Source organism: Tachyglossus aculeatus, chromosome 19 (genome assembly GCF_015852505.1).
Source record: "Tachyglossus aculeatus isolate mTacAcu1 chromosome 19, mTacAcu1.pri, whole genome shotgun sequence".
Taxonomy (NCBI): Eukaryota; Metazoa; Chordata; class Mammalia; order Monotremata; family Tachyglossidae; genus Tachyglossus; species Tachyglossus aculeatus.
In genome coordinates this window covers 20,250,180-20,276,315 of record NC_052084.1, presented here as the reverse complement: position 1 = coordinate 20,276,315, position 26,136 = coordinate 20,250,180, and the positions used below count along the sequence as shown (strand labels likewise).

The following is a 26,136-nucleotide window of genomic DNA, read 5'->3' as shown; positions in this document are numbered from 1 at the left end:
TCCTCCTTCTTAGACTGGGTGAGACAGGGATTGTATCTGAACTGTTTATCTTTGATCTTCCCCATTGCCTTAGAACAGTGCTTGATAGTAGTAAGTGCCTAACAAATACCACAGCTATCATTATTATTAAAGTACAATAGTAGGTGTGCTGGAACCTTCTGGAAAAAAAAGATGAGCCCTGAAGTCTATGGTAAGTGCAGAAATACTGGGCTGGGGATTTGGGGCTGGCACAGCTGCTTGCTGTGGCTTTCAGCTGTTTTTTCAGGTCCACTTAAGAACTGTACTTTCCAAGTGCTTAGTACAGTGCTCTGCATACAGTAAGTGCTCAATAAATACGACTGAATGAATGAACTGGGCTTGTTGTGGCGGTCGGGTGACGTGGGTTTCAAATAATTATAATGATAATAATAATAATCAGTGGTATTCCCTTCTGAAACAAGAGCTGCTTAGATTAGCTAAAAGAAACAGCACGATGAGAAAAGATGGGATGGACTTGGTTGGGAGGGGAAGGGGACTCTTAGGTCATTCCCCTTTCCTGTTGAATGCTCCTTTAGCTCTGTCCATAGCACTGGCTCTTCTGGAAAATAATCATGGTTTTCTGTATCTCTATATGTTGCTGATTTGTACTTCCCAAGCACTTAGTACAGTGCTCTGCACACAGTAAACACTCAATAAATGTCATTGAATGAATGAAGTGAATGAATAAGGATCCCATGATTCCTTTTATATCATAAAATCCTCCAAAGCAGTGACCCTAGTTTGTAAATTCTTTGTTCATTCATTCATTCAATCGTATTTATTGAGTGCTTATTGTGTGCAGAGCACTGTACTAAGCGCTTAGCACTGTATTAAGCACTTTGTTCCTGTTTTCACATTTGTATTTAACAGATATTTGTAACAAATGAAAACGGGCTTTAATAGAAATAAAACAGGAGGGGTCTCAAGGACCTATGTTGCTCTGTTTTAGGTGCTTTGTTAAGATTTGTTGGGTTTAAGCCAGGGACAGCCCTGGCTCTTTGGCACCCACATCAATGCAGCAGAAGGTAAAGGGATGGATTGCCATGCAATTTCTAACTTGCCGGATGATTTCATTTGCACAGCAAACCTTCCTTTATCTCATCTCCAAACAGAAAGACCAACAGATGGGCGGGGAGGGACGGCAGGGGAACCAAAAGCCTTACAATCTTGAGACTCATCAGCCTCCTCATCCACGAGCTCCCGCTGAGAGAGGAAGGGTTTGCGTAGGCGGATTTCTTCCAGCATCTCTTCAGCCAACATCAGCTTTGTGGCGATGTCCTCGGAGCTCAGATCTTGCTCGATTCCGTAATAAACCAGCTTGTCGTTGATCTCTGGGGGCAAAGAACAGAAGCTCATGTTGGCCACAGTAAAATTCGATCACGGAAGTCTGCTCAGTAGAGGGAATGTTGTGGGGGGTGGATGGTAGGGTAAGGCGCTGTGCAAACTGCTGTTGTGAAAAGGCTATTGTGAGGGTGGTGTTTTACTATTCCCATTTAGAGAGCTGTTCAGGGTGCCAATAAAGTATGGCCTTAATTCTGAGTAGAGATGATCTGCACAGATGCCTAGGAGTAAACTAAATTACTTCTAAACTCCCAGATCGGGTCTGGGACTCAGAAGGACCCGAGTTCTAAACCCGACTCCGCCATTTGTGTCTGCTGTGTGACCCTGGGCAAGTCATTTAACTTCTTTGTGCCTCAGTTCCCTCATCTGTAAAATGGGGATTAAGACTGTGAGCCCCATGTAGGACAGGGTCTGTGTCCAACCTGATTTGCTTGTGATCCACCCCACTGCTTAGTACAGTGTCTGGCACATAGTAAGCACTTAACAAATACCATTATTATTATTATTGTTGTTTTTATTATAATTTTATTATTATTCTTATAATCTCAGTTGCAGTGTCCCCAGTTTGGAAACTATAGGAGAAATTTGATCTGACTCACCATGCTATATTTCTTTAGAAGGCAAAGGCATTCATGGCTTAGGGACATTTATTTGGCACCTCTAATCCCCACTCACTGTAAGACACTCACCTCTTCTGATAAATATAATTTGTGGGGTTTTCTATTGGTTTTGTATCAGCTAGACATTATTCAAAATGTCCAGTTCTATTAAGGATTGAATATCTCACATGGGTCTTTTTAACACATGATCGAAAGGGACCTTGAAAAAGATTTAGAGGCAGAACTCTGGTCCCCTTCATATTGTATTCCTCCAGTATTACCACTAAAAGGGGATGATCTTTCCATTCAGAAGAGCAATTCCACTTTGCTCCCAGTGGTTTCAAGGCTCCCAGAGCATGCTTTCTTTTGGGGGAGAAAGTGGGGAAATGAGAGGGTTATAGCCTCTCTCCCCATTTTCAAAGCCCTATTAAAATCACAACTCCTCCAAGAAGCCTTCCCTGACTATCATCATCAATCGTATTTATTGATTCTCATCTCACCACCCTGTCTCATCTGCGTCTCTTATGCTCTTGGGTCTGTACCTATTAAACACTTTGACACTCACCTTACCCCACCCTCAAAACACTTATAAGAATAATAATAATGGCATTTATTCAGTGCTTACTATTCTAAGCACTGGTGGGGGGGTTACAAGGTGATCAGGTTGTCCCACGTGGGGCTCACAGTCTCCATCCCCATTTTACAGATGAGGTCACTGAGGCCCAGATAAGTGAAGTGACACCGCTTAAGTGGAGGAGCCAGGATTTGAACCCATGACCTCTGACTCCAAAGACTGAGGTCTTTCCCCTGAGCTATGCTGCTTCTCTAATGTGCATATGTTTGTACTCTAGTGCTTCACCTATCTGCAATTTATCTATTTATGTAGTCTGTCTCCCCCACTACACTGTAAACTCCTCTAGGACGGGAATCATGTCTATGAACTTAATTGCCTTGTACTTTCCCAAGAACGAGTAGCACAATGGCCTAATGGATAAAACATGGGCCTAGGAGTCAGAAGGACCTGGATCTAATCCCAGTTCCACCACTCATCTGCTGTGTGACCTTGGGCAAGTCACTTAATTTCTCTGTGCCTTGGTTACCTCATCTGTAAAATGGGGATTAAGACTGTGAGCCCCACGTGGGACAGGGACTGCATCCAACCTGATTAGCTTGTGTCTTCCCCCGGGTTAGTACAGTGTTTGACACATAGTAAGCGCTTAACAAATACCATAAAAAAAACACTTTGTACAGTGCTCTTCATGCAGTAAGTTCTCAGAAAGGTTGTAGGCTCTTGTAGATTGTGGGCAGGGAATGTGACTGTCTATTGTTGTATTGTACACTCCCAAGCACTTTGTACAATGGTTTGCACACAGTAAGTGCTCAATAAATATAATCATATTTTGGCTCAGTGGAAAGAGCACGGGGTTGGGAGTCAGAGGTTGTGGATTTAAATCCCGGCTCTGCTGCTTGTCAGCTGTGTGACCTTGGGCAAGTCACTTAACTTCTCTGTGCCTCAATTCCCTCATCTGCAAAATGGGGATTTACACTGTGAGCCCCACGCATGACAACATGATCACCTTGTATCCTCCCCAGCACTTAGAACAGTGCTTTGCAGATAGTAAGCGCTTAACAAATGCTATCATTATTATTATTTATTGAATTGATTGAATGAATGAATGAAAAAATACCACTGACTGATTGATGGATTGACACCCTGAGCCTAGGTGTATAGATAAATAACAGAAAACTGTAAAACGGGAATACCTATTCTCACTCCTAGTTAGACTGTGAACCCCTCGCAGGACAGGGTCTGTTTCCATCCTAATAAACTGGTACTTAGTACTAGTGCTTAGAATGGTGTTTGACACATAGTTGAGGCTTAACAAATACCATAAAGACAAAATAACCATCTGAATAGTAGAAGCCAAATCTACTGACAAAGCTAAGGCAATCACACAGCTGGAAGGCTCAATCTGGGAGGTGGATATTGGAAAAGACAAACTTGACTAATTCCAGCCAACTGCTAGCACTACCAGTGCTTGAAAGTTGTAAGGGTAGGATAGCAGTATTTACTAAACACTTAGTACAGTGCTCTGCACACAGTAAACTTCAGTAAATATCACTGATTGATTACCTCTGGGATAGATAAGGGCTTTCAAGATAGCAGCATGGCCTAGTGGACAGAGCCTGGGCCTGGCCAGCAGCCAGAAGGACCTGGGTTCTAATTCTGATTCTGTCACTTGTCTGCTGTGTGACCTTGATCAAGTCACTTACCTTCTCTGGGCCTCAGTCACCTCATCTGTAAAATGGGCACGAAGACTGTCCAAACTGATCTACTCCAGTGCTTAGAACAAGGCTTGAAACATAGTAAGTGATGTCATCCTTGACTCTGCTCTCTCATTCACCCCACATATCCAGTCCGTCACCAAAGTCTGCCGGTCTCACCTTCACAACATTGCCAGGATCCGCCCTTTCCTCTGCATCCAAACCACTTTCACGTTAGTACAGTCACTCATCCTATCCCGAATGGATTACTGCATCAGTCTCCTTTCTGACCTCCCAACCTCCTGTCTCTCCCCACTTTGGTCTATACTTCACTCTGCTATCCAGATTGTCTTTCTACAAAAGAAACATTCTGGGCATTTAACCCCACTCCTCAAAAATCTCCAGTGGTTGCCTATCAACCTCCGTATCAAACAAAAGCTTCTCACTATTGGCTTTAAAGCTCTCCACACTTTGCTCCTTCTAACCTCAACTCCCTTCTCTCCTTCTCCATCCCAGCCCACACACTCCGCTCCTCTGGTGCTAACCTTCCCACTGTGCCTCATTTTCACCTGTCCTGCCATCGACCCCTGGCCCATGACCTAACTCTGGCCTGGAACGCCATCCCTCCTCAAATTCACCAACCAATCACTCTTCCTCCTTCAAAGCCCTACTGAAGGATCACCTCCTCCAAGAGGCCCTCCCCGACTAAGCCCCCCTTTTTCTCAGCTCCTCCTCCCCTCTGCATCGCCTCGACTCACTCCCTTTGCTCTACCCCCTCTCCCTCCCGCACAGCACTTATGTATATATCTATAATTCTGTTTAATTAATCGATGTCTCTTTGTTTTGATGTGTATATGTTTATAATTCAATTTTTTTATAATGATGCCCATGTACTTGTTTTGTTGTCTGTTTTCTAGGCTGCAAACCCAGTGTAGGCAGGGCTTATCTCTCTTTATTGCTTACAAGTGCTTAGTATAGTGCTTTGCACACAGTAAGTGCTCAATAAATATGATTGAATGAATTGAATGAATGAACAAATACCATTATAATTATAATTATTATTATTATTATTTCAATTTAGTTTCTTCCTAGAACTTTCAAGTAAACAATAATAATAATTGTGATATTCGTTAATTTCTTACTTTGTGCCAAGCTCTCTACCAAGTTCGGGGTAGATGCAAAACAATAAAATCCCACATGGGGCTCACAGTCTAAATGGGAGGAAGAATAGTTATCGAATCCCCATTTTGCAGATGAGGGAAATGAGGCACAGAGAAGTTAAGTCTTGCCTAAGGTCATACAGCAGGTCTGTGACAGAGTTGAGATTAGAACCCAGGTCCTCTGACACCCAGTCCCATGCTCTGTCTGTTAGACCATGTTCCTTCTTAACTAAAGGGGGAAATGTAAGGAAACAACCTAGACACTCGTCATACTGACCTCAAATTCGGATTATAGACGCAAAATGTTTAATCGTGGAACTTTGGGTGTTTACAACACTAGTTTGCACAGTTATCTAACCCCCTCATGCAGTGCATTGATACTTCTCCATTTAAAAAGGCATCAACAACATCTCCTTGACACTGAGCTTAGCAGAAGTGAATCTCTTTACCTTGGATTTCATCGACCATGTTACGGACTTGTTCTACAAGCAGAGTCGCCTGGCTTTTGGTCACCATGGTTTCCTTGTGGACCAGTTGCCCCTTTCTTTGAGCTTGGCTTCCCTGTGAATAATCCACAGATACACAAGTTTACATTTATGATCCTGGACCTGCATGTACAGATGTGTGTATTCATGTGCATTAAAGTTTTCTAGTAATATGAATGTCTAGCCAATGTGTAAAGTGACTCAAAACTAACACTTAGACACTGCTCAGGTGACTAATTCCCAATCCATAAACTAGCAGATTAAAATGATCTAATCGTTCTATGCCATCTGTCACAGGAAAATGAAAACGAATCATCTTTCTCAAATTGATTGGCAGGCAAGAAAATTGCTAGTTCTAATTGACCAGTTTGATGTTATGTTTGTGGAAAAATCAGGTGAGAAGGCACAGACTGCTTGACTCTCGAAGAGTATTCAGTTGCTCATGGGTGGCTGATCCATAGTCAGCCAATTGTATTTACTGAATGCATATCGTGTGCAGAGCACTGTACTAAATGATTGAGAGAGTACAACATAACAGTAAAACAGACACATTCCCTGCCCACAATGAGTTTACAGTCTAGAGGGGGACACAGACATTAATAGAAATAAATAAAATTACACCCCTGATGGTTCCAGTTTTCTCAATAAAGTAGGAGGCCAGGTCATAAGGGGAAAGTGATGGAGAAGGTGGGGGCGGGGGGGGCAGGCAGTTTGAGGAGGGAATTAAATTTCTGGAATAACTGGAGAGGGCAATGGGCATGGGTGTCAATAAAGACGGAAAAATAATGTTGCCAGGCAGAGGAGAGGGCAGAGTTAAGGAAAAACTTTAAAGGTCTGTTTGATATCTATATTTCCACCAGCAACATTCTGTGGCTTGTGTACAAGAGCAAAAGAGGGGGACTGTGGATGTGATCCATGGGTGTGGGTTAGTGGTACAAATCGATGAAGGGATAAGGGAGGGAGTAAGTTGAGTTCAGTAGAGAGGGTGGCATTGAAAGTGTCAAATTGGTCACCAAGGGAAGGTAGTTTGGCCATGAAGGCTAAATGGGGCATGATGACTTGAGAAAATTGGATGGGGTCAAAAGATCCGAGGTCTTTATGGGGGAACAACACAGATTTGCAGGGAGGAGGTGGATGGGAGAGAAGGTAGGTGAAGAGGTTTTGGTCAGAGAGAGGGATTTTAGAGTTGGTGAGGGAAAGGATTGTGCAGTGGCCAGAGATAATGAGATCTAGTGTGTGTCCAAATTGGTGAGTTGGAGAGCTGGGGTGGCGCAGGAGTTGAGGAGTGATAGTGTTGTCCACCCTGGCTGTATACTCCAGCAGAAGTGGCATTGACTGCATTTTCCTTAAAGGCTTAGCATAAACCACTCCATTGTGTGCAAGACTCAACAACAGGATGACAGGATGTGTGAGGAATAGGTGCCTGCCTCACGGAAGATTCTGTAATGGAGGAGGGCTGGCACCGATCAAAGAGGCTACGCCCTGTCTGAGAGGACCCATCCTGTGTGGGCGATGTCTCCTGGTAACATCTCCTGAAAATAAGGTGCCAAAGTTTCGCACGTGCAGGAATCCTTTGTGTAGCTATGATGGGGAACCAAATAAAAGGGAAGAAGTGGCTGGGATCGGGGCTGCTTGTCACTCGTACCGCTCGGGAGGTGAACTGGCGAGCAGTCAGCTTTCCTACCTCTACTGCTCTATATGAACTCATGTCTCCAAGTCATTTTTCCTATCTGCGTCACCACCTTGGGTTCTCGAACCCTGCGGCCGATTTACACCGGTTAACTTATTTTGACCCCTACTTTCGAAAACAATAGAAAGCAGGGAGCAGAAAGATTGTCAAGAACATCTATGTGGATACTGAAGTCCTCAAGGACTATTATAAAGATGGAAAAAATCAGGAATGTGAGAAAGGGATCAAAAAGATTAAAAAAGTTGGAGGCGGGGCCTGGGGGGTGGTTAGATGACCATTACTAGAATTTGGAGTGGATGACTGATTGACTAAAAAATTCAGTGGGAGGTGGATGTGAGATTGTGTGTGTGTGTGTGTGTGTGTGTGTGTGTGTGTGTGTGTGTGTGTGTGCATGCCTTTGTTTCTTTGTTGAGATCGGAAACTGCTTTAGGAAAATGGAAATCTTCTCTAGTCTGGACAGGATTTGGTTCTGAGTGATGTAGATGGAATTCACTTCCTTTCAGGATCAGAAACACTGGTTCATTGAAGGAGCAAACAGGAGGAGGAAGCCATCAGCTTGGCCTTTGGCAGTGGTATTCATTGGCAGGATTTGGTTTGCTCTTCTGCATATCAGTCCTCCCCCAGAGCTGCCTGAACTGCATGTGGGGGTGGCTGGATTACAACATGATGTTAAAACAGAGCTGTCTCTAGCATACATACCCTCTGGGTGGAGGGTCAAATGGACAGGTAGAAAGAGAAGGAAAATGTTACTATGTCTTTCTGAAACCTTATTTTCACCTTCATTTGTGCTCAAGGCAGAACTGAGATCCATCCATAAATCGTATTTATTGAGCACTGACTGTGTGCAGAGCACTGGACTAAGCTCTTGGGAGAGTACAATATCACAGAAGGGGTAGACGCATTCCCTGCCCACAATTAGCTTACAGTCTAGAGGTGCAGATAGGCGTTAATATGAATAAATAAATTATAGATATGTACATAAGTACTACGGGGTTAAAGGTGATTAAGGGTACAACTCCAAGTGCAAGGATAATACAGAAGTGAGAGCAGGTAGAAGAACTAAGGACTTTAACACTCAGCTAAATGCCCACCGGGACTTTTTCATGGCACTGTTGTCACCTTGGCCAGGTATTCAGCCATTCAATATTATTATTACTACTTTAATATTAATATTAAAGCAGGCAAGGATGAACTTAAAGTGGACAAAGTAGGCCTGATATCTGGATTTTGCCAGTCCTCAGTACAGTACTCTGCACAGAGTAAGTGCTTAATTATTATGATTAATACTGCTACTTAAGTCTTAAATGGCTTTGCCATGACAATCAATTAATCAATTAATGGTATTTAGTGCTCTCTGCATGCAGAACACTGTACTAAATACTTGAGAGTTCGATTTAACAGTTGACAGACACATTTCCTGCCCACAGAGAGCTTACAGTCTAGAGGGTAAATATGCCTTAGGGACATACCCTAAGCTAAAGCAATTTTTAGCCCTTCACTTTCTTACCTGGTTGCCTGCCAGGATCCATGTTTTTGATGTGGAAGCCAAAAGATTAAATTTTGGTTTCGGAATATTTTTATGAAAGAAACTTTTAATGTATACAGATTCCGATTTCCCCTCACTTGCGTTTCTTCTTTGATTTTGCCTAAATTTGAAAAATTCTACCTTCACCTTTTTGATGTATTTTTAGTGTAGAGTTATGCTCAGGCAAATCTGAACAGAAACAGTGAAAAATGATTTACTCATGTATTAAGTAAATATCTTAACTTAAAAAAGCACCAGGTGGCGCTGCTGTATTGGTTAAAAAAATAGAGTGCACATAAAAGTGAAACGTTTATTTACAATCTACAAATATCTGGGCCGAAAAAAGTGGTAATTTGCCTTAAGGATAGAAATTTTGACTATATTCTGGAACTGTGGTTCACTGCATTTTGCTTCAATCTTCTGTAATTTAATTTATGTTTTAAAGGTAGATTCCATGGTCTCCAAATATTTCAGTTAACTGCTAAAGAGAAAAAGATATAAGAATCTGGTGTGTGTGCGTGTGTGTGTGTGCATTGTGTTTAACTTGTGTCTTGCATTAGTCACATTATTTCTAGGTGATTTTTAGCATGTTTAATCACATCTTCAATATTTTTCAGAAGTATTTTTGTAAAATCCAGTAATATTGAATGGCTGAATATCTGGCCACGGGGACAACAATGCCATGAAAAGTCCCAGGGGGGCATTTAGCTAGGGTTAAAATAAGCAAACAATTTTCATCTTGAAACCAAGTTTAAAACACCAGCTCCTCCACGAGAGAGTCTCCAACTAATCCCCACATCCCATCATCCACCTTACCACTTTAATGCGTATTGTTCATTGCTTTCATTTACTTATTCATTTTTTAGTTACTTTTGGGCCACTTCTATATTTCTTTCTTGCTCTGACTGTATGTATACAATCTGTCTGCCTGTCTCCTCAGTTAGGGTTTGAGATCCTTCTCTACTTTAACGGAATGCTCCTAAGCACCTCAAATAGTTCTCTGCAGGAGCCCAGAACAATGCTTTGCCCAAAATGGGCACTAAAGAATGAGGGCAGAATCTATCGCCTAAGGTCAGGGACTATATCTGACCTGATTATGTTGTATGTATTGTATATACCTCAATGCTTAGCAATGTGCTTGGCACAGAATAAGCGCTAGACAAATATCACCATTATTAATTCACAAAATACTCTGTTCACACCTAAAATCCACAGTTTGATCTCAGGAATTTAAGGTACCAACCTTTTCAGTAAGTTCCTCCACATCTGAGAGAAGAATTTTCATTGTATTCTCTGCACTGCTGATCTGTATCTTTCTTAGGATGTAACGGTTCTCTCTTTCTGACAGCATTGTCTGGGGAGAAATAATTTTTGTTTAATTCAATGGATACATTCTAGAATATACACCCACAATGCTCCCCCTGGCCCCAAACTGCCCAACACACACACAAACACTTTACAAACACAGCATAGCCTAGTGGATAGAGCACAGGCCTGGCATTCAGAAGGAACTGGATTTTAATACCGGCTCCACCACTTGTCTGCTGTGTGATCTTGGGCAAGTCACTTTATTTCTCTGTGCCTCAGTTCCCTCATCTGTAAAATGGGGATTAAGTCCGTGAGCTCTGTGTAGGACAGGGACTGTGTCCAACCTGATTATCTTAGACCAGTGCCTGGCACATAGTAAGCACTTAACAATTGCCATTATTATTATTATTATTATTATTATTATTATCAGAATCGATTTAATATGATTCACCCATCAGGGACGGAAGACAGGGTTTGGTCCTTAGGACCGGAAACCACACAGAAGAAGGGGTTATAATGCTAATGACATGTGCTGCATCACTCGCACTGTCTCATTTCCATACTCGTGTGCTCATCGAGTCAAGAAGAAGAAGAGAGGCAAGGGTGTAAAGAATTTGCGCCGCATTAAGCCACACTAGCGAGCTAAAGACAGGGAGGGGACCATGAGCCAGATCTCTTGAATCCTGGTGCAGTGTTTGTTCCACTGAACCAAAAGCAGAGCCAGTTAAATAATAATAATAATAATGTTGGTATTTGTTAAGCGCTTACTATGTGCCAAGCACTGTTCTAAGCACTGGGGGGGATACAAGGTAATTAAGGTTTTCCCACGTGGGGCTCACAGTCTTCATTCCCATTTTACAGTTGAGGGAACTGAGGCACAGGGAAGTTAAGTGACTTGCCTAAAGTCACACAGCTGACAGGTGGCAGAGTCGGGATTAGAACCCACGACCTCTGACTCCCAAGGCCGGGCTCTTGCCACTGAGCCATGCTGCTTCAGAGTTCAAGACCCTGAGGAACATCAAACAGTAGAGACCATGTGAAGGGTAGGCCAAAGTTTCTCCCAGGTTTTGCCTTCTCTGGAACCTGCCCATCTCAAACTTCCCTTGCACTGTCTCCACCAAGTACCTCAAGACATTTTCTAAAACATCTTAAGTGATAAACGTAGTTGGAAGAATGAAGAGTGGAAATACTAGACCTGTGGGCGGGGCAGGAGACCAGGAGACTAGTTTTTAGTGCCGGTTCTCCACTTGCCTGCTATGTGACCTTAAGAAAGTCAATTGACTTTTCTGTGCCTCAGCTTCCTCATCTGCAAAATGGGGATAAACTATCCATTCTTCCTCCCTCTTAGGCTGTGATCCCCATGTACAATGGGGAGGGTGTCTAATGTGATTATCTTGTAACTACCCCTGCACTTAGCATGGTGCTTGGCAACTAGTAAATGCTTGACAAATTCCACAGGTGGTAGTAGAAGTAGTAGTAATAGTAGTAGTTTTAGTAATAATAGTAGTTACTAATTGTTAATATTAATAATAGAGAAGCAGCATGACTTAGTGGCAAGAGCCCAGGCTTGGGAGTCAAAGGAGGTGGGTTCATATCCCAGCTCTGTCACTTGTTTGCTGTGTGACGTTGGTCAAGCCACTTAACTTCTCTGGGCCTCAGTTACCTCATCCGTAAAACGAGGATTAAAACCATGAGCCCCATGTGGGACAACCTGATTATCTAGTATCAACCCCAGCACTTAGGACAGTGCTTGGTACTAGTAAACATTTAACAAATACCATCACCATTATTACTATTAGTACTAGATGCTCTCTTTCGCTCTCTCTCTGTAGGACAGCACTGGTTCCAACATCCAGGATCTCAGCCCCATGCTACATAGTCCTGGACATTGGATGATAAAGTAATCATTCCAAGAAACTCCTCTGGTATGAGGAATTCCTCCCCACTGAACTCAGAGCTACCAGAAAGGATTCAAAGTAAACATTTCTATTGCTTGGGTGGATTAATTTTTTTTTTTGCATTCTTCCTTTGTGATTGCTGCCATGGGAGCCACTTGGCAAGCAAATTGGCTTTTCTAGGTTTGGGATGAACTGGGGGAGTTAATCTGCTACCCAGAACCCACAATGGAGTTACTAAGGAACCAACCCTGCAGAGCACAGAAAGGCACATTGGCTTTACTTACTTTGAGGGAGGAAATAGTGGAGTTGATTTCATTCACGTGTCGGTGAGCAGCAACCCCGGAGGAGACGGTCAAGATGTTCGATTTGCTTTCATCGATAGACAGTCCTGCTAACCGGAGGTCGTCTGTCAGATCCCAGATACATTTGTCGCAGTCTGGTAATAAGAAGAGAAAGTCACTTTGACTCTCTTGCAATTCAATCTAAAATCATTTTTCTGCATCTTTTAAATTCCTCCGCTAATAACACCCTCCTTCTGTGTTTCAAATTGGGTTCTCAGTCTTCCTGGCTCACCGTTTCCTCGTGACCCTTGATACATTCCCACAGTAGCCACCATCTTCTCTGCTTGGGGACAGCCCTGAAAGTTTGGGATAAACATTGGCCATCATCTTTTCTTCATCTATCATCTACACCAGGGCTTAATACAGTGCTAAGCACTTTACAAGTACCACATTTACTATTATTATTATTATCATTACTAATTCAGTCAGTCAATTGTATTTATTAAGTGCTTACTGTGTGCACAGCACTGTACAAACCCTTTGTTTACTAGCATACTTTCTACCTTGTGACTCTCAAATTATTCTCAGTGATGGGGTTATCTATTGAGAAGCAGCATGGCTCAATGGAAAGAGCACAGGCTTTGGAGTCAGAGGTCATGGGTTCAAATCCCGGCTCCACCAACTGTCAGCTCTGTGACTTTGGGCAAGTCACTTAACTTCTTTGTGCCTCAGTTCCCTCATCTGTAAAATGGGGATTAAGACTGAGCCCACCGTGGGACAACCTGATCACCTTGTAACCTCCCCAGTGCTTAGAACATTTCTTTGCATATAGTAAGCGCTTAATAAATGTCATTATTATTATTATTATTGAACTGTGAAGTCACCTAGGATTTAAAGTGTCTGAACTGTGTTCCTGGTTTGACTAAACTTGGTAAGGTCTTGAGGAAACCACTGAAATTTGAATACTTCAATTTCTCCAGCTGCCACTTGGTGATACAGTCAATTCATCAATTGCCTTTTCTTGAGCATTATCTGTGTGTTCTACACTATTCTAAGCACATAGGAAAGTATAAAAGAGTAGGTAGCTGTGTTTCCCTACCCACAAGGAGCTTAGCTATATTTACCAACCTAAGTAGCTAGAAGATTAGTGAGATTATGTCTGGACTGCATGAAGAAGCCCTAAAGAAGAAGTTGACTCCAGGGATTCCAACAGTCAGAATCTACCTTAACTGTAATGGGACTTACAATACTTTGAACTATCTTTTTTTTATGAATGGGATTACCTAGACAATCAAGACACTGAATCAAAGAGAGGTTGAGCAAATCTGTTTCCTCAAATCTGAACTTTTAACTTTGGATGCTTTATTGTAAATACGTGTGGAGAGTGTCACCATGTATTGCTCATTTGCTTACAGTGCCTGGCACATAGTGAGCGCTTAATAGATAACATAATTATTATTATCATTATTTTAATGAGCTTTTACAGAACTGTGCCCAGATGTGGCTAATATTAGGGATTCAGGCAGACTTGAGGCTTGTATGAGTTCACTCTTAAATCCATACCCGCGTGGTATTAGGCAAAGTGGAGTTAATCAATCATGCTTTGTTATTCTTACTTAATGCTGGGCAGTCAGTTCCTGTGGGGTCTTCAAAATTTTCAGCCAGACATTCTCCTGTTTGACTGTCACAAGGGCCTCCTCTGCAGTCACACACTACCAAAAACAAAAGAGGGGAAAATAATTCAATATTCGTTATTTAATGAAAACAAGAGCCACCATTCTATCCCTGGGTGGAAAAGTGCGTCTTACCTACATCGCTTCTCATCATTCGAAACGGACAACATTCTTAATAAGCTCATTGATAATAATGGTGGAGTTTGTTAAGTGCTATATACCATGCTCTGTACCAAGGTTGGATGCAATCTGTAGGAGGGAGAACAGGTGCTTTTCGAGAAGCAGGGTGGGCTAGTGGATAGAGCTTGGGCCATGGAGTCAGAAAGACCTGGGTTCTAATCAAGGCTCTGCCACTTGTTTGCTGTGTGACCTTTGGCAAGTTACTTAACTTCTCTGTGCCTCAGTTTCCTCATCCGGAAAATGGGAATTAAGACTGTGAGTTCCATGTGGGACTGTATCCATACTCTTTATCTGTGATTTATGTATTTATTCATGTTAATGTCTGTCTCTCTCTCTACACCACGAGCTTCATTGTGGGCAGGAAATGTGTCTGTTTGCTGTTGTACTGTTCTCTCCTAAGCGCTAGTACAGTGCTTTGCACACAGTAAGTGCTCAATAAATGTGACTGAATGATTGAATGAATGAAAGGGACCTGGACTGTGTCCAAACTTGTATCTACCCCACTGCTTAGTACAGTGCCTTAGTAAGCACATAACAAATGCCATTAAAAAACAAAAAAAAGCAAAACCCCTCTGAAGAAACAAGCAGGTATTTGATCCCCACTTAAGAGGTGAATAAGCTGAGACACAGAGAAGTTAAAATGACCAAAAGTTAAGTGACTTGTCCAAGGTCACACAACAGGCAAGTGGCATAGCAGGGATTAGAACCCAGGTTCTCTACTTTCAGTCCTGTGCTCTTGGCACTAAATCACACTGCTTCTCAGGAAGCCTTCTTAAGAAGACTGTCCCTATCCTGCCTCATATCCTATTCCCTCGCATAATATTCTTAACCATGTAACTCCCCATATCTTCCCCTGTGATTTTTGGGGAAGAAATAAAGAAGAAATAATCTTTGTTAGTGGTGCCAGTGACATGTACAGGGACAGGAAGAGGCTTAGCGTCAGAATCCCAGTGGGTTTAGGCTTGCTGAGAAGTGCGAACTCCATAGTAGTAAGAAAATAAACTGCATTAACACTACCGATACAGGCACTCTGGGATAGAAAGAGAAGAACTGGGGTGATTACTGTAACTGAGTTCTTATATATGCGGCCACTTGGTTGAGTGCAATAAAACGTGGCTCAGTGGAAAGAGCCCGGGCTTGGGAGTCAGAGGTCATGGGTTCTAATCCCAGCTCCACCACATGTCTGCTGTATGACCTTGGGCAAGTCACTTAACTTCTCTGAGCCTCAGTTACCTCATCTGTCAAATGGGGATGAAGACTGTGAGTCCCATGTGGGATAACCTGATTGCCTTGTATCCCCCTCAGCGATTAGAACAGTGCTTCACACGTAGTAAGTGCTTAACAAATGCCATCATTATTATTATTATTATTAGGAGATATGGTCTCAAATGCCTGCTTACCTATCTCTTTCTTCTTCCTTCCTCTTTTCCTGCTCTTCCTCCCCTTTTTGCTTAATTTCTCATATGAAAGTGTCTCCCCTGTTTTAGGGTTGCCACAATTATCAAAAAAATGTGGGGCAAATTGCCTTTTTACTTGTTTTGATGTCTGTCTCCCTCCGCCCCCCAGCCCCCTCACCCAAGACTGTAAGCTCTTTGTGGGCAGGGATTGTCTCTCTTTGTTGCTGTAATTGGACTTTTCAAGCGCTTAGTACAGTGCTCTCTCTGCACATGGTAAGTGCTCAATAAATACAAAAATACAATTGAAGGAATGAATGAATGAATGTGAGCAAATATGGTATATCAAAGAGCGACACAGAGAGAGAGAGAAAGAGAGGGAGAGAGAGAGATGTTTTGCCCACTTGATTTCTTAACAAAAATCTGCCATTTATTTTCCAAACTGAACAGGAATTTTGTTACAAAATCTCTTAGCTCAATGCCTACACTTGTGTCTGATTGTTTTCAGCCGAACAACTCCTGGGGAGGTCAAATCCGCAGCAAAGCTGTGTAGCAGTGGGTAAGAGACCCAGGCATGGTGATGTGCTTTTATGACTGCACAGTCTCTGGAAGGTCCACTGGGTAATTGGACAGAACCCATCAAAAAATCCAGAACATCAGCTCTTGGCATTCCCTCCGACGCTACTGCTTCTCTCATAGCATCTGGGGAGTTTTTGCTGCTGACTGAACCATTGTGGATGGTGATAGTATTTGTTAAGGATTTGCTAGGTGCCAAGCACTGTGCTAAGTCCTGAGGTAGCTACAACATAATCAGACCACAGTCCCTGTTCCACATGAGGCTTACAATCTGAGAGCCCATAACATCTCATTTTACAAATGAGGAGATTGAGACACAATCAGGTTAATCAGTCAATCAAGTGATTTATTGAGCATTTACTGTTTGCAGAGCATTGTACTGAGCACATGGGAGAGTGCAATACAACAGAATTGGTAGACACATTCCCTGCCCACAGTGCACTTACGGTCTGGAGGGTAAGTGACTTGTCCAAAGCTACCCAGCAGGCCAGTAGAAAAGTTGGAATTAGAACCTGTCTTTTCTGAATCTCAGGCCTCAGCATTTCCCACTGGGCCTTCTCCTTCTTGTTCTGCTACTCTGGAACCTGGTCAGCTTATAATACTTTTGACCCCGAGGGTAGAGCGTAGAGGGAATAAGAGAGTTAAAGAGGCAGTAATGACCTGGAAGCTGTTGGAAAGCTACATTTGCCCTCTAGACCATAAGGTCCTTGTGGGCAGGGAACATGTCTATCATCTCTGTTATATTGTAATTTCCCAATAACTAAGTAATTATGGTATTTGTTATGTGCCTATGATGTGCCAAGTGCTGTACTAAGCTCTGGGATAGATACAAAATAAGTTGGATGGAGAACAGGTATTGAATCTCCATTCTGCAGATGAGGGAACTGAGGCACAGAGAAGTTAAGTGACTTGCCCGAGGTCACACAGCAGGTAAATGGTGGAGCAGGGATTAGAACTCAGGATCTCTGACTCCGGGACCCAAGCTTTTTCCACTAGACCACACTGCTTCCCAGCAGTGAGATTGATGGGATTTGATTAGCTACAATTGATTAACTACAACAGATTGAAGTTCAGGCCTCTCAAAAAAATCACACAAGAGTAGGAACTTTGTGTGTATTTATTGAGAACGTGCTGTGTGCAGTACTAAGCTGTACTAAGCTCTTGGGAGAGTTGGTAGGTATGATCCCTGCTCTCAAGGAGCTTTCAAACTAATGCCTAAAGCTGATGTAGCACGTTTGACTTAAGGTCGCTTGCCAAGACTAATCCTAATTCATTCATCTTGCGAGCTTGGGCAAATCTCTCAGGTTCAGTTTCTTCATCAGTAAACTGGGGTAAGCATACCAACCCATCTTCTAGACAGGCACGAGACTTATTTATAAATCTGGGTGAATTCCCTCCCTGAGAAATGTAGCATTAAAATCCAATCACTTCATATAAGTCATCTTTCATTGCAATGGAGTCTTTTAATTCTTAGCCCTTAGTACAGTGCTCAGTGCTTAGTACAGTGCTTGGCACATAGTAAGGGCTTAACAAATACCATTATAAATAAAATAATAAATTAAATGTTACCTTTTTGTAAAGTAAAGATATCTGCTGGGGTATTTTTGGTTTTTGTTAAGAAGAGTAGAACTGTCTTCAGAAGCAGGGCAAATTATTGCTTTGCTTTCAGACAGAAAGGTTGGCAAAGCTACTTCAAAGAGGCATGGATTTATTATTTTTTATTTGATTAATGTTCCAGGAAGGGTGGATTTATGAAAAAATTCAGCAATAACAACATTTAATTGCTGCAGAAGGATTTTAAAATTAGATTTATTTTAATAGTAAACCTTTAAGGCTTCAATTTTGCTTCTGCCAGTATTCACGACAATTTTTCATTCTTCTCTACTTTGGGAAAAGTCATAATGAAAATCCTTGGCCTTTATATTCTCAACTGGGGGACTGTGAAGATCTTTTTGTTGGAGGTTTTTCATTTATTTGCCAATATTGTGGTTTCTATAGGTCAATTCTGAGTATTTCTGGTGTAGCCTTTCCTATCTCACTTCCTGGCTTTACTTCTGAAGGTAGAATTACAAGTTAGGAAGTTACAAAAAAGAAGTGAAGAACAAAAAATATGAAAACAGTGCACTTTATCCTCTCTGCCCCTTAAGAATTCCCTTTATATTTACTTAAAAAAAGTCAGACCTAATCTGTACAGACAATGGATAAAATATTCATGAATAAACTGTCTAAATATTCATCCAAATACTTTGTTTAGGCATTAAGAACTTTCTACGAGTGAAGTCGCACAGCTAAAAGGTGAAATAACACTCACAGGTCTCCATAAAAATAATTATTTTCTTTGGAGAGGCAAGGTTCATGAGGCAAAGCTAAGAGGTGAAGTTCAACTCTCAGAGTAGAGATACTTGATTTCTTTCAAGTACAACATTCAATCCTCAATTTAACTTGAAATTTAATGTTCTAAAGGAAAGTTTTCTAAATTTATCCTTTTCAAACATTAACTCCTCTCTCCCTTTGATCAGTATTGAAAGGAGATTGACCAATTAGTGATATTAGCGATATTTGTTAAGTGCTTTTTTTGTGGTATTTGTTAAGCACTTACTATGTGCCAGGCACTTTACTAAGCACTGGGTAGAGTTGGACATAGTCTATGTCTGACTTGGGGCTCAGAGCTTTAATCCCCATTTTACTGATGAGGGAACTGAGGCACAGAGAAGGTATGGGGCTTGCCCAAGGTCACACAGAGTGCACTGTGAGCCCACTGTTGAGTAGGGACTGTCTCTATATGTTGCCAACTTGTATTTCCCAAGCGCTTAGTACAGTGCTCTGCACACAGTAAGCGCTCAATAAATACGATTGATGATTGATGACAGCATACAGATGGTGGAGCCAGGATTAGAACCCAGATCTTTTTGACACTCAGGCCCTTGTTCTATCCCCTAGGCCATGCTGCTTCTCTATGTGTTAAGCACTGTACTATGAGCCTCAAGATAATCAGGTTGTACACAGTCTCTGTCCCAAAAGGAACTCCCAGTCTAATAGGGAGGAGAGTGGTATTTAATTCTCATTTTAAAGATGAGGACCATGAAGCCCTAAGAAGTTGTCACTTGTCACAAACAGGTCACACAGCAGACAAGTAGCAAAACCCATGTCCTTTGATTCCCAGGCCCATACGCTATCCACTAGATAATAATAATAATAATAATAATAATACGATGGCATTTATTAAGCGCTTACTATGAGCAAAGTACTATTCTAAGTGCTGGTCATATTGCTTCTCAAATGCTTGGACAAGTTCATTTTTTCAAAAACGTGGTGTAATGAGAAATATATGGAAAAATGATATTGAGGTACTTATCATCGATTAAGGTACTCAGATAGTATTGGCATAAATATTCATCGTGCCAACAGGTTCATGAAGCTCTAACAGAAATATTGTCCTTTCCTAGAAAACAGTGTGTGGTAATAGAAGCACTACCCAAGGAGAGATGATTATTTTAAATGCTATATTTAGCGTTCTCGGAGTGCACATGTGTATAATGTTCATGTTAGCATAGGATTAGTGTGGTGATTTTCTTATCGTACCTGTACAGTTCTTGGCTACTCGAGCATCTCCAAAATAACCAGGGGCACAGCGTTCGCATTTGAATCCCGTGGTGTTGCGCAAACAGTTGCGGCACTGGCCTGTGACTTCATCGCAGTCCTCAAAGATCAGGTTGGGGTCTGAATTTCCACTGCAGTCACATTTTTTGCAGGTACTTCCTACCAGTAAGGGGTTTCCATAGTAACCAGGGGCACACCTGGAAAGAAAACCCAAGACACAACCATTATTTTCTCTCAGTCCGTTCCGTTGTACTGTTATATTGTAGTCGTCCAAGTGCTTAGTACAGTGCTCTGCACATCGTGAGCACTTGGTAAATTCCACTGATTGATTGAATGATTCTAAATTCCCCAAGTACTTCGACCTGAGTAGCCCCAATGAGAAGCACTGTTGCCTAGTGCATAGAGTCAAAAGAACCTGGATTCTAATACCGACCCTGCCACTCGCCTCCTGTGTGCCTTGGGGCAAGTCATTTATCTTCACTGTGCCACAATTTCCTCAGCTGAAAAGCTCCCTCTTACTTAGACTGCATGCCCCGTGTCTGACCCGATCATCTTGCATCCTTCCCAGTGCTTGGTACAGTGCTCGGCACATAGTGAGCACTTAACTAATACCACAATTATTATCATCCCAATGTCTAGAACAGTGCTTTGCACATAGCAAGTGCTTAAGAAATGCCAGTATTTTTATGTTGTTGGTATAAAATGCTGTGATGGTTGAAAATAAGGTGTTCATTTAATAATGAGTAAAAACCATATTTTTCTAGGATAAAACTAAAATATTCTAGCAGAACAACATCCATGTTAACTCACCTTTCACAGTTGGGGCCTGCATATTTTTCTTTACAGACACAACGCACCACACCACTTTTCTTGTAGCAGGAGTCTGCAAAACTAGAATTGAAAACATGGAACATAAGAATAAAATAAACAAAATACAGGAAAAGACATAGCAAACACTCCCAATGACAATATATTGTGAATTTATAAATGTTATTTCATATAGGAGTTTTCTTGTATGGTTACAAATAACCACACACTGATGCATCCTTCATTGGTCTCCACTTTACAGAACTGAAAATATTATGCTTTTAAGTGATAAACCTAAGTCCAGTTTTATTTCTACTTTTAAAACTTAGTCATGCATGAAGGTCTTTAACTTTGGAAACTAAATTTAACCAAATCAAATTGATGTTTTTATAATCTAAAGGTTTTTAGTGGCTACTTGTGAAGTGTAAGCGAAGACACTTTAATAATTTGCATTCATTATCCAGTAATATAAGTTGGGGTATCTCATGGCCCTTAGTGAAAGAAGGGTGGCATTATAAACAGGGTGGAGAATCCCAACTAAATCACTGACTGGAGACATAGATTTCTGCTTTTAGGCCAACCCCACTCCTCTACCTGAATGTGACTCATTCACTTCACTCTCCATGCCTCAGTTTCCCCTTCCACAAATTTTGGATATGAATAGCGAGCTATCCGACAGAAACATGTTACCTAAGAAGACTATCCCTTGTTCAAGTTCATGTCTGAGGCTCTGGGAGATCTCCAGCCTATGCAACAACAAGCTCTAAAGCCTGTTGATTGGAGGAAAGTTGAGGGGAGGGGAATAGCTTGAACTTTGTTGAATCTTGGGCACCAAACTTAGTAGCAAACAGAAGGGGGCAAGCAGAGACCTCACATTGGATTGGAACTTGAGGGAAGAGTTGGGAGAAGTCAAGGCGTAGCAGATAGAGCACCGGCCTGGGAGTCAGCAAGTCATGAGTTCTAATCCTGACTCTGCCACTTCTCTGCTGTGTGACCTTGGGCAAGTCACTTCACTTCTCTGTGCCTTGGTTACCTCATCTGCAAAAACGGGATTGAAATTGTGAGTCCCATGTGGGACAGGGACTATATCCAACCTGGTTTGCTTGTATCCATCCCAGCGCTTAGTACAGTGCCTGGCACATAGTAAGTGTTTAACAAATACCACCATTATTATTGGTTGGGATATGCTAATGGGCTGGGTTTAATGTTACTGAGAAAAGGATTTTTTTGTTGAATTGTGCTATAGCAGGTTAACTTTGATCTGTGGGATATCAGTAGGACACTTCACTGAAAAAATTAGACCAGTAAAACCAGTGCCCTTAGGGGTGGCCTTTTCAGTGGCAGTTTTCCTCTCCGAGGTGGGAAGAATCAATCCATCAGTGATTATTAATTATTATTATTATTTTTGTTAAGCACTTCACTGTGGGTGAAGCACTGCTCTAAGTGCTACATTCTTCAGCCTGGACACAGTCCCTGTTCCCCATGGGGCTCACAGACCAAGTCAGAGGGGTAAAGGCATGGAATTCCCATCTTACAATTGAGGAAACTGAGGCACGGAGAAGTTAAGTGCCTTGCCCAAAGTCACACAGCTAGCAATTGGCAGAGTCGGGATTGAAAGCCAGGTGCTCCGACTCCTGGACCTGTGATCTTTCCACAAGGCCATGTTGCTTCCAAGTGCTTACTCTGTGCAGAGCACTGTACTCAGTGCATAACCCAGTGCCCTGCACATAGTAAGGTCTCAGTAAATACCATTGATGTGGCTGTTGATGATACTAAGCATTTGGGAGAGTACAATATACAATATAGTAGGCATGATTCTTGCCTTCAAGAATCTTACAATCAAGTAGGGGAGACAGATATTAAAATCAATTACAGACGGGAAGCAGCAGAGTATGAGGAGACAGATATTAATATAATATAATTAATATAAATAAATACAATTACATTTGTACTACTTAATTACATTTAAGTAGTAAGTGCTATGGGGTTGGGACGGGGGATGAAGAAAGGGAGCAAGTCAAGGTGATGCAGAAAGAAGTGGGAGAAGAGGAAAGGAGGGCTTAGTCAGGGAAGGCCTTTTAGAGGAGATATGCCTTCCACAAGTCTTTGAAGGAGGGGGGAGTAATTGTCAGATATGAAGAGGGAGGGCTTTCAAGGTCAGAGGCATGTCAGCAACGAGATAGATGATACTGAGGTACTGTGAGAAGGTTAGCATTAGAGGAGCGACATGTACAGGCTGGGTTGTAATCTGAAATATGACTGGTTGTCGGGAGGTGGTGGCGCCCACTTTGTTTCTGGATAACAATTAGCACTGTCTACACATCAAGGATGAGTATAGAACTACTGAAATATTTCTTAGGTTATTTTAGGAAAAGTATTTTTGGCTTAAGTAATGCTCAGGCAACGGTGTATCTGCAAAGTTCCCCCCAACCATTCTCGCAGCTGGACTTCTGAGTTAATGCCTTTTGAAAGAGAGCAAATGGATTTGTTTCCCTTGTTTGGAGACATTTATAAACCAAGCAGAATGCAAAATGGGATTCCTGGTGAAGAGCCATAGCCCCAATTTATCTTCTGGAACTGTTGGGTAAGAATATTCCAACTCCATTACAATCCTGTGACCTTGACACTTTGTTTAACTTGTTCTTACTCTTTCGTATATATACTTTAAGAAATACTTCTTTGGTGTAGAACACATGAACAAAAACATCCTGAATCTTTTTTTCAAAGTTTATTCAAATGCAGCCCCCCCCAAACACACATATAGGCATACACTCACTTGGATTTGAAGTCTTATAACCTCTGCTAGCATCTGGACAAATTTGTCTTACGTTTGTCTGCCTGCTTTCAAACAGATGACTTTTCCCTTAATTGAAACGACTACCATTGTTCCCAGAGGAGGCAAGGAACATGTCTGGTCAGTCCCAAAGAACAAAGTTCTGTGTAAACTCACCCCAGGGACAACTATATGACTAAAGGCCTCAGACACTGAGAAATGTGACTTTAATGTTTGTCGACCAGGGATATAGCTAGCATTTGAATCCACTGTTTTCTTTCCTTTTAGGGACATTCATTTCTCCAGTTAAGAAGGCCTCACTTGGCTCATTTCAAATTCTACACAAAGCCCCATTTACTCTATGGGAGCTATCCATTTTTATGAGCTTCTGAGGCACCCGAGAGAAAAACAAACTAATAGTATTTTTCTTTGTACTTCCAACGTTGCTGACTTGAACAACTAACTTGGTACAAAATGCCAGTTGGATAGCCATGTACATAAAACAAGTCTGAATATTGGAATGTTTCTGTGTCAGTTTGAGGGCCGATTCCAGGCTTCGGGAAACATGATTTAAGAATTAACAGGGTGAACAAACCAGTAGGAAGAAATGAAAGCCAACCATAAAGGAAGAAAAAGGAGGTCCCAGTTGTATGCTATGTAATTTTTTGTGTGTGGTGTTTGGTGTTTGTTAAGTGCTGTGTGTCAGGCACCGTACGAAGTGCTGGGGCAGATAGAAATAAATCAGATTGTACACAGTTCCTGTCTCACACAGGGCTCACAGTCCTCATCCCCATTTTACAGAATAGGTAACTGAGGCGCAGAAAAGTTAGGTGATTGCCCAAGGTCACATAGCAAACAAGAGGTGGAGCTGGGATTAGAATGCAGCTCCTTTCGACTCTCAGGCCTAACTCTCTCCACTAGCCACTCTGCTTCTCTTCCTCACTGCCATGGTCATGCCTCACTGTGTGGAAACTGTGCTTCACTGGATTTTTAAGATATTTCTGTTACCCTCCCTGCTTCAAATTCCCACCTGCCTTTGTTCTCTTTAAGCCCTGCAGTTACAGAGTTCACCCATTGTAATGCTCTCTCTTTTCTTTCATGACAACCCTATTGAATTTTAATACTGATATGGGAGATCCCCTGGTGTAGTGGAGTGAACAGAGTCAGGAATCAGGGGATACTGGCTCTATTCCCAGCTCTACCCCTGTCCTGCTGTATGGACTTGGGAAAGTCACTTAACCTGTCAAGCCCTCAGTTTCCCCATCTGTAGAATGGAGATAATAATACCCATTCATTTCTACCTCCCCAGTTGCCTGTGACCTCAGGGAATTTTCAGGCATTTGTTCCTAGAACTTATATAGCTAAGCACACGTAGGCACATACTTAGACCCTCCCTCCCCACATCTGCCAAGCTAGCTCTCTTCCTCCCTTCAAGGCCCTACTGAGAGCTCACCTCCTCCAGGAGGCCTTCCCAGACTGAGCCCTCTCCTTCCTCTCCCCCTCCTTCCCCTCTCAATCCCTCCCCCCTTGCCTCCTTCCCTTCCCCACAGCACCTGTATATATGTATGTATGTTTGTATGTATTTATTAGTCTATTTATTTCTTTATTTTACTTGTACATATCTATTCTATTTATTTTATTTTGTTAATATGTTTTGTTTTGTTCTCTGTTTCCCCCTTCTAGACTGTGAGCCCACTGTTGGGTAGGGACCATTCCTATGTGTTGCCAACTTGTACTTCCCAAGCGCTTGGTACAGTGCTCTGCATACAGTAAGCACTCAATAAATACGATTGATTGATTGATAGATACTTTAAATATTCCATTTCCTTAGAATAAGTGGACAGAAAGATCAGAAGCTAACAAGAACATTTCATTTTGATGTCAATTTGCAATTAAGGACAAGAAGAAAGTAGAGACAATACTTTTAGGTTTCTCTCTCTGGGCTCTCATGATATCAAATGAGCTCTGTTGCTTTTGGCACCAAAAGAAACCCCCCAAATCCTAAAGGACAAACAAAAGAGCAAAGGAGGAATGAGTGGGAAAATAAATGATATTCCCTTTTAACTTACTTGGCAAGGTAGGGCAAAGGGCAGGGGCAAGGTTGGCACGAGGTTGGTGCCCCTCGAATGACATCCCCAAAGAAGCCATCCAGACATTTTTCACAACGCTCTCCAGTGGTGTTCCTCTGGCAGCCCTAAAAGACAGAATGACCAGTATTAGAGGGACGCTTTGCTGACAAAGTCCTAGCTATGCCTGTAACTACGTACCAAACACTGTACGAAAGATATGTTTCCCCACTCCTCAAGAAACTCCAGTGGTTGCCCATTCACCTCTGCACCAAACAAAAACTCGTCTCCACGGCTTCGAAGCACTCTTGCCCCTTCTTACCTCACCTCACTACTCTCCTACAAGTCAACCCACACAAAATCTGTGCAAGGGCCTTCTGGGTAGCAGGAGATGACACATTCAGGGGGCCCGTATTCAGAAAGGTGCCACCACACAGATTGATCTGATCTTGTGGTAATACTACTATTATGAATAATAGATGTTGGCATTTGCCAAG

General features: G+C 42.1%; 1 protein-coding gene across 1 annotated transcript in view; it reads right to left on the bottom strand.

Annotated features, from left to right (window-relative positions):
* LAMA4 (laminin subunit alpha 4) overlaps positions 1-26,136 on the bottom strand; it is a 158,212-nt gene that overhangs the window by 66,427 nt on the left and 65,649 nt on the right. Inside the window, exons 3-10 of the mRNA XM_038761015.1 lie at positions 25,643-25,767; positions 20,804-20,884; positions 19,976-20,190; positions 14,187-14,282; positions 12,574-12,725; positions 10,327-10,437; positions 5,833-5,944; positions 1,182-1,349 (exon numbers count right to left, since the gene is read on the bottom strand). Coding sequence (XP_038616943.1) covers positions 1,182-1,349; positions 5,833-5,944; positions 10,327-10,437; positions 12,574-12,725; positions 14,187-14,282; positions 19,976-20,190; positions 20,804-20,884; positions 25,643-25,767 — 1,060 coding nt within the window. The remainder of the gene's footprint in view (positions 1-1,181; positions 1,350-5,832; positions 5,945-10,326; positions 10,438-12,573; positions 12,726-14,186; positions 14,283-19,975; positions 20,191-20,803; positions 20,885-25,642; positions 25,768-26,136) is intronic.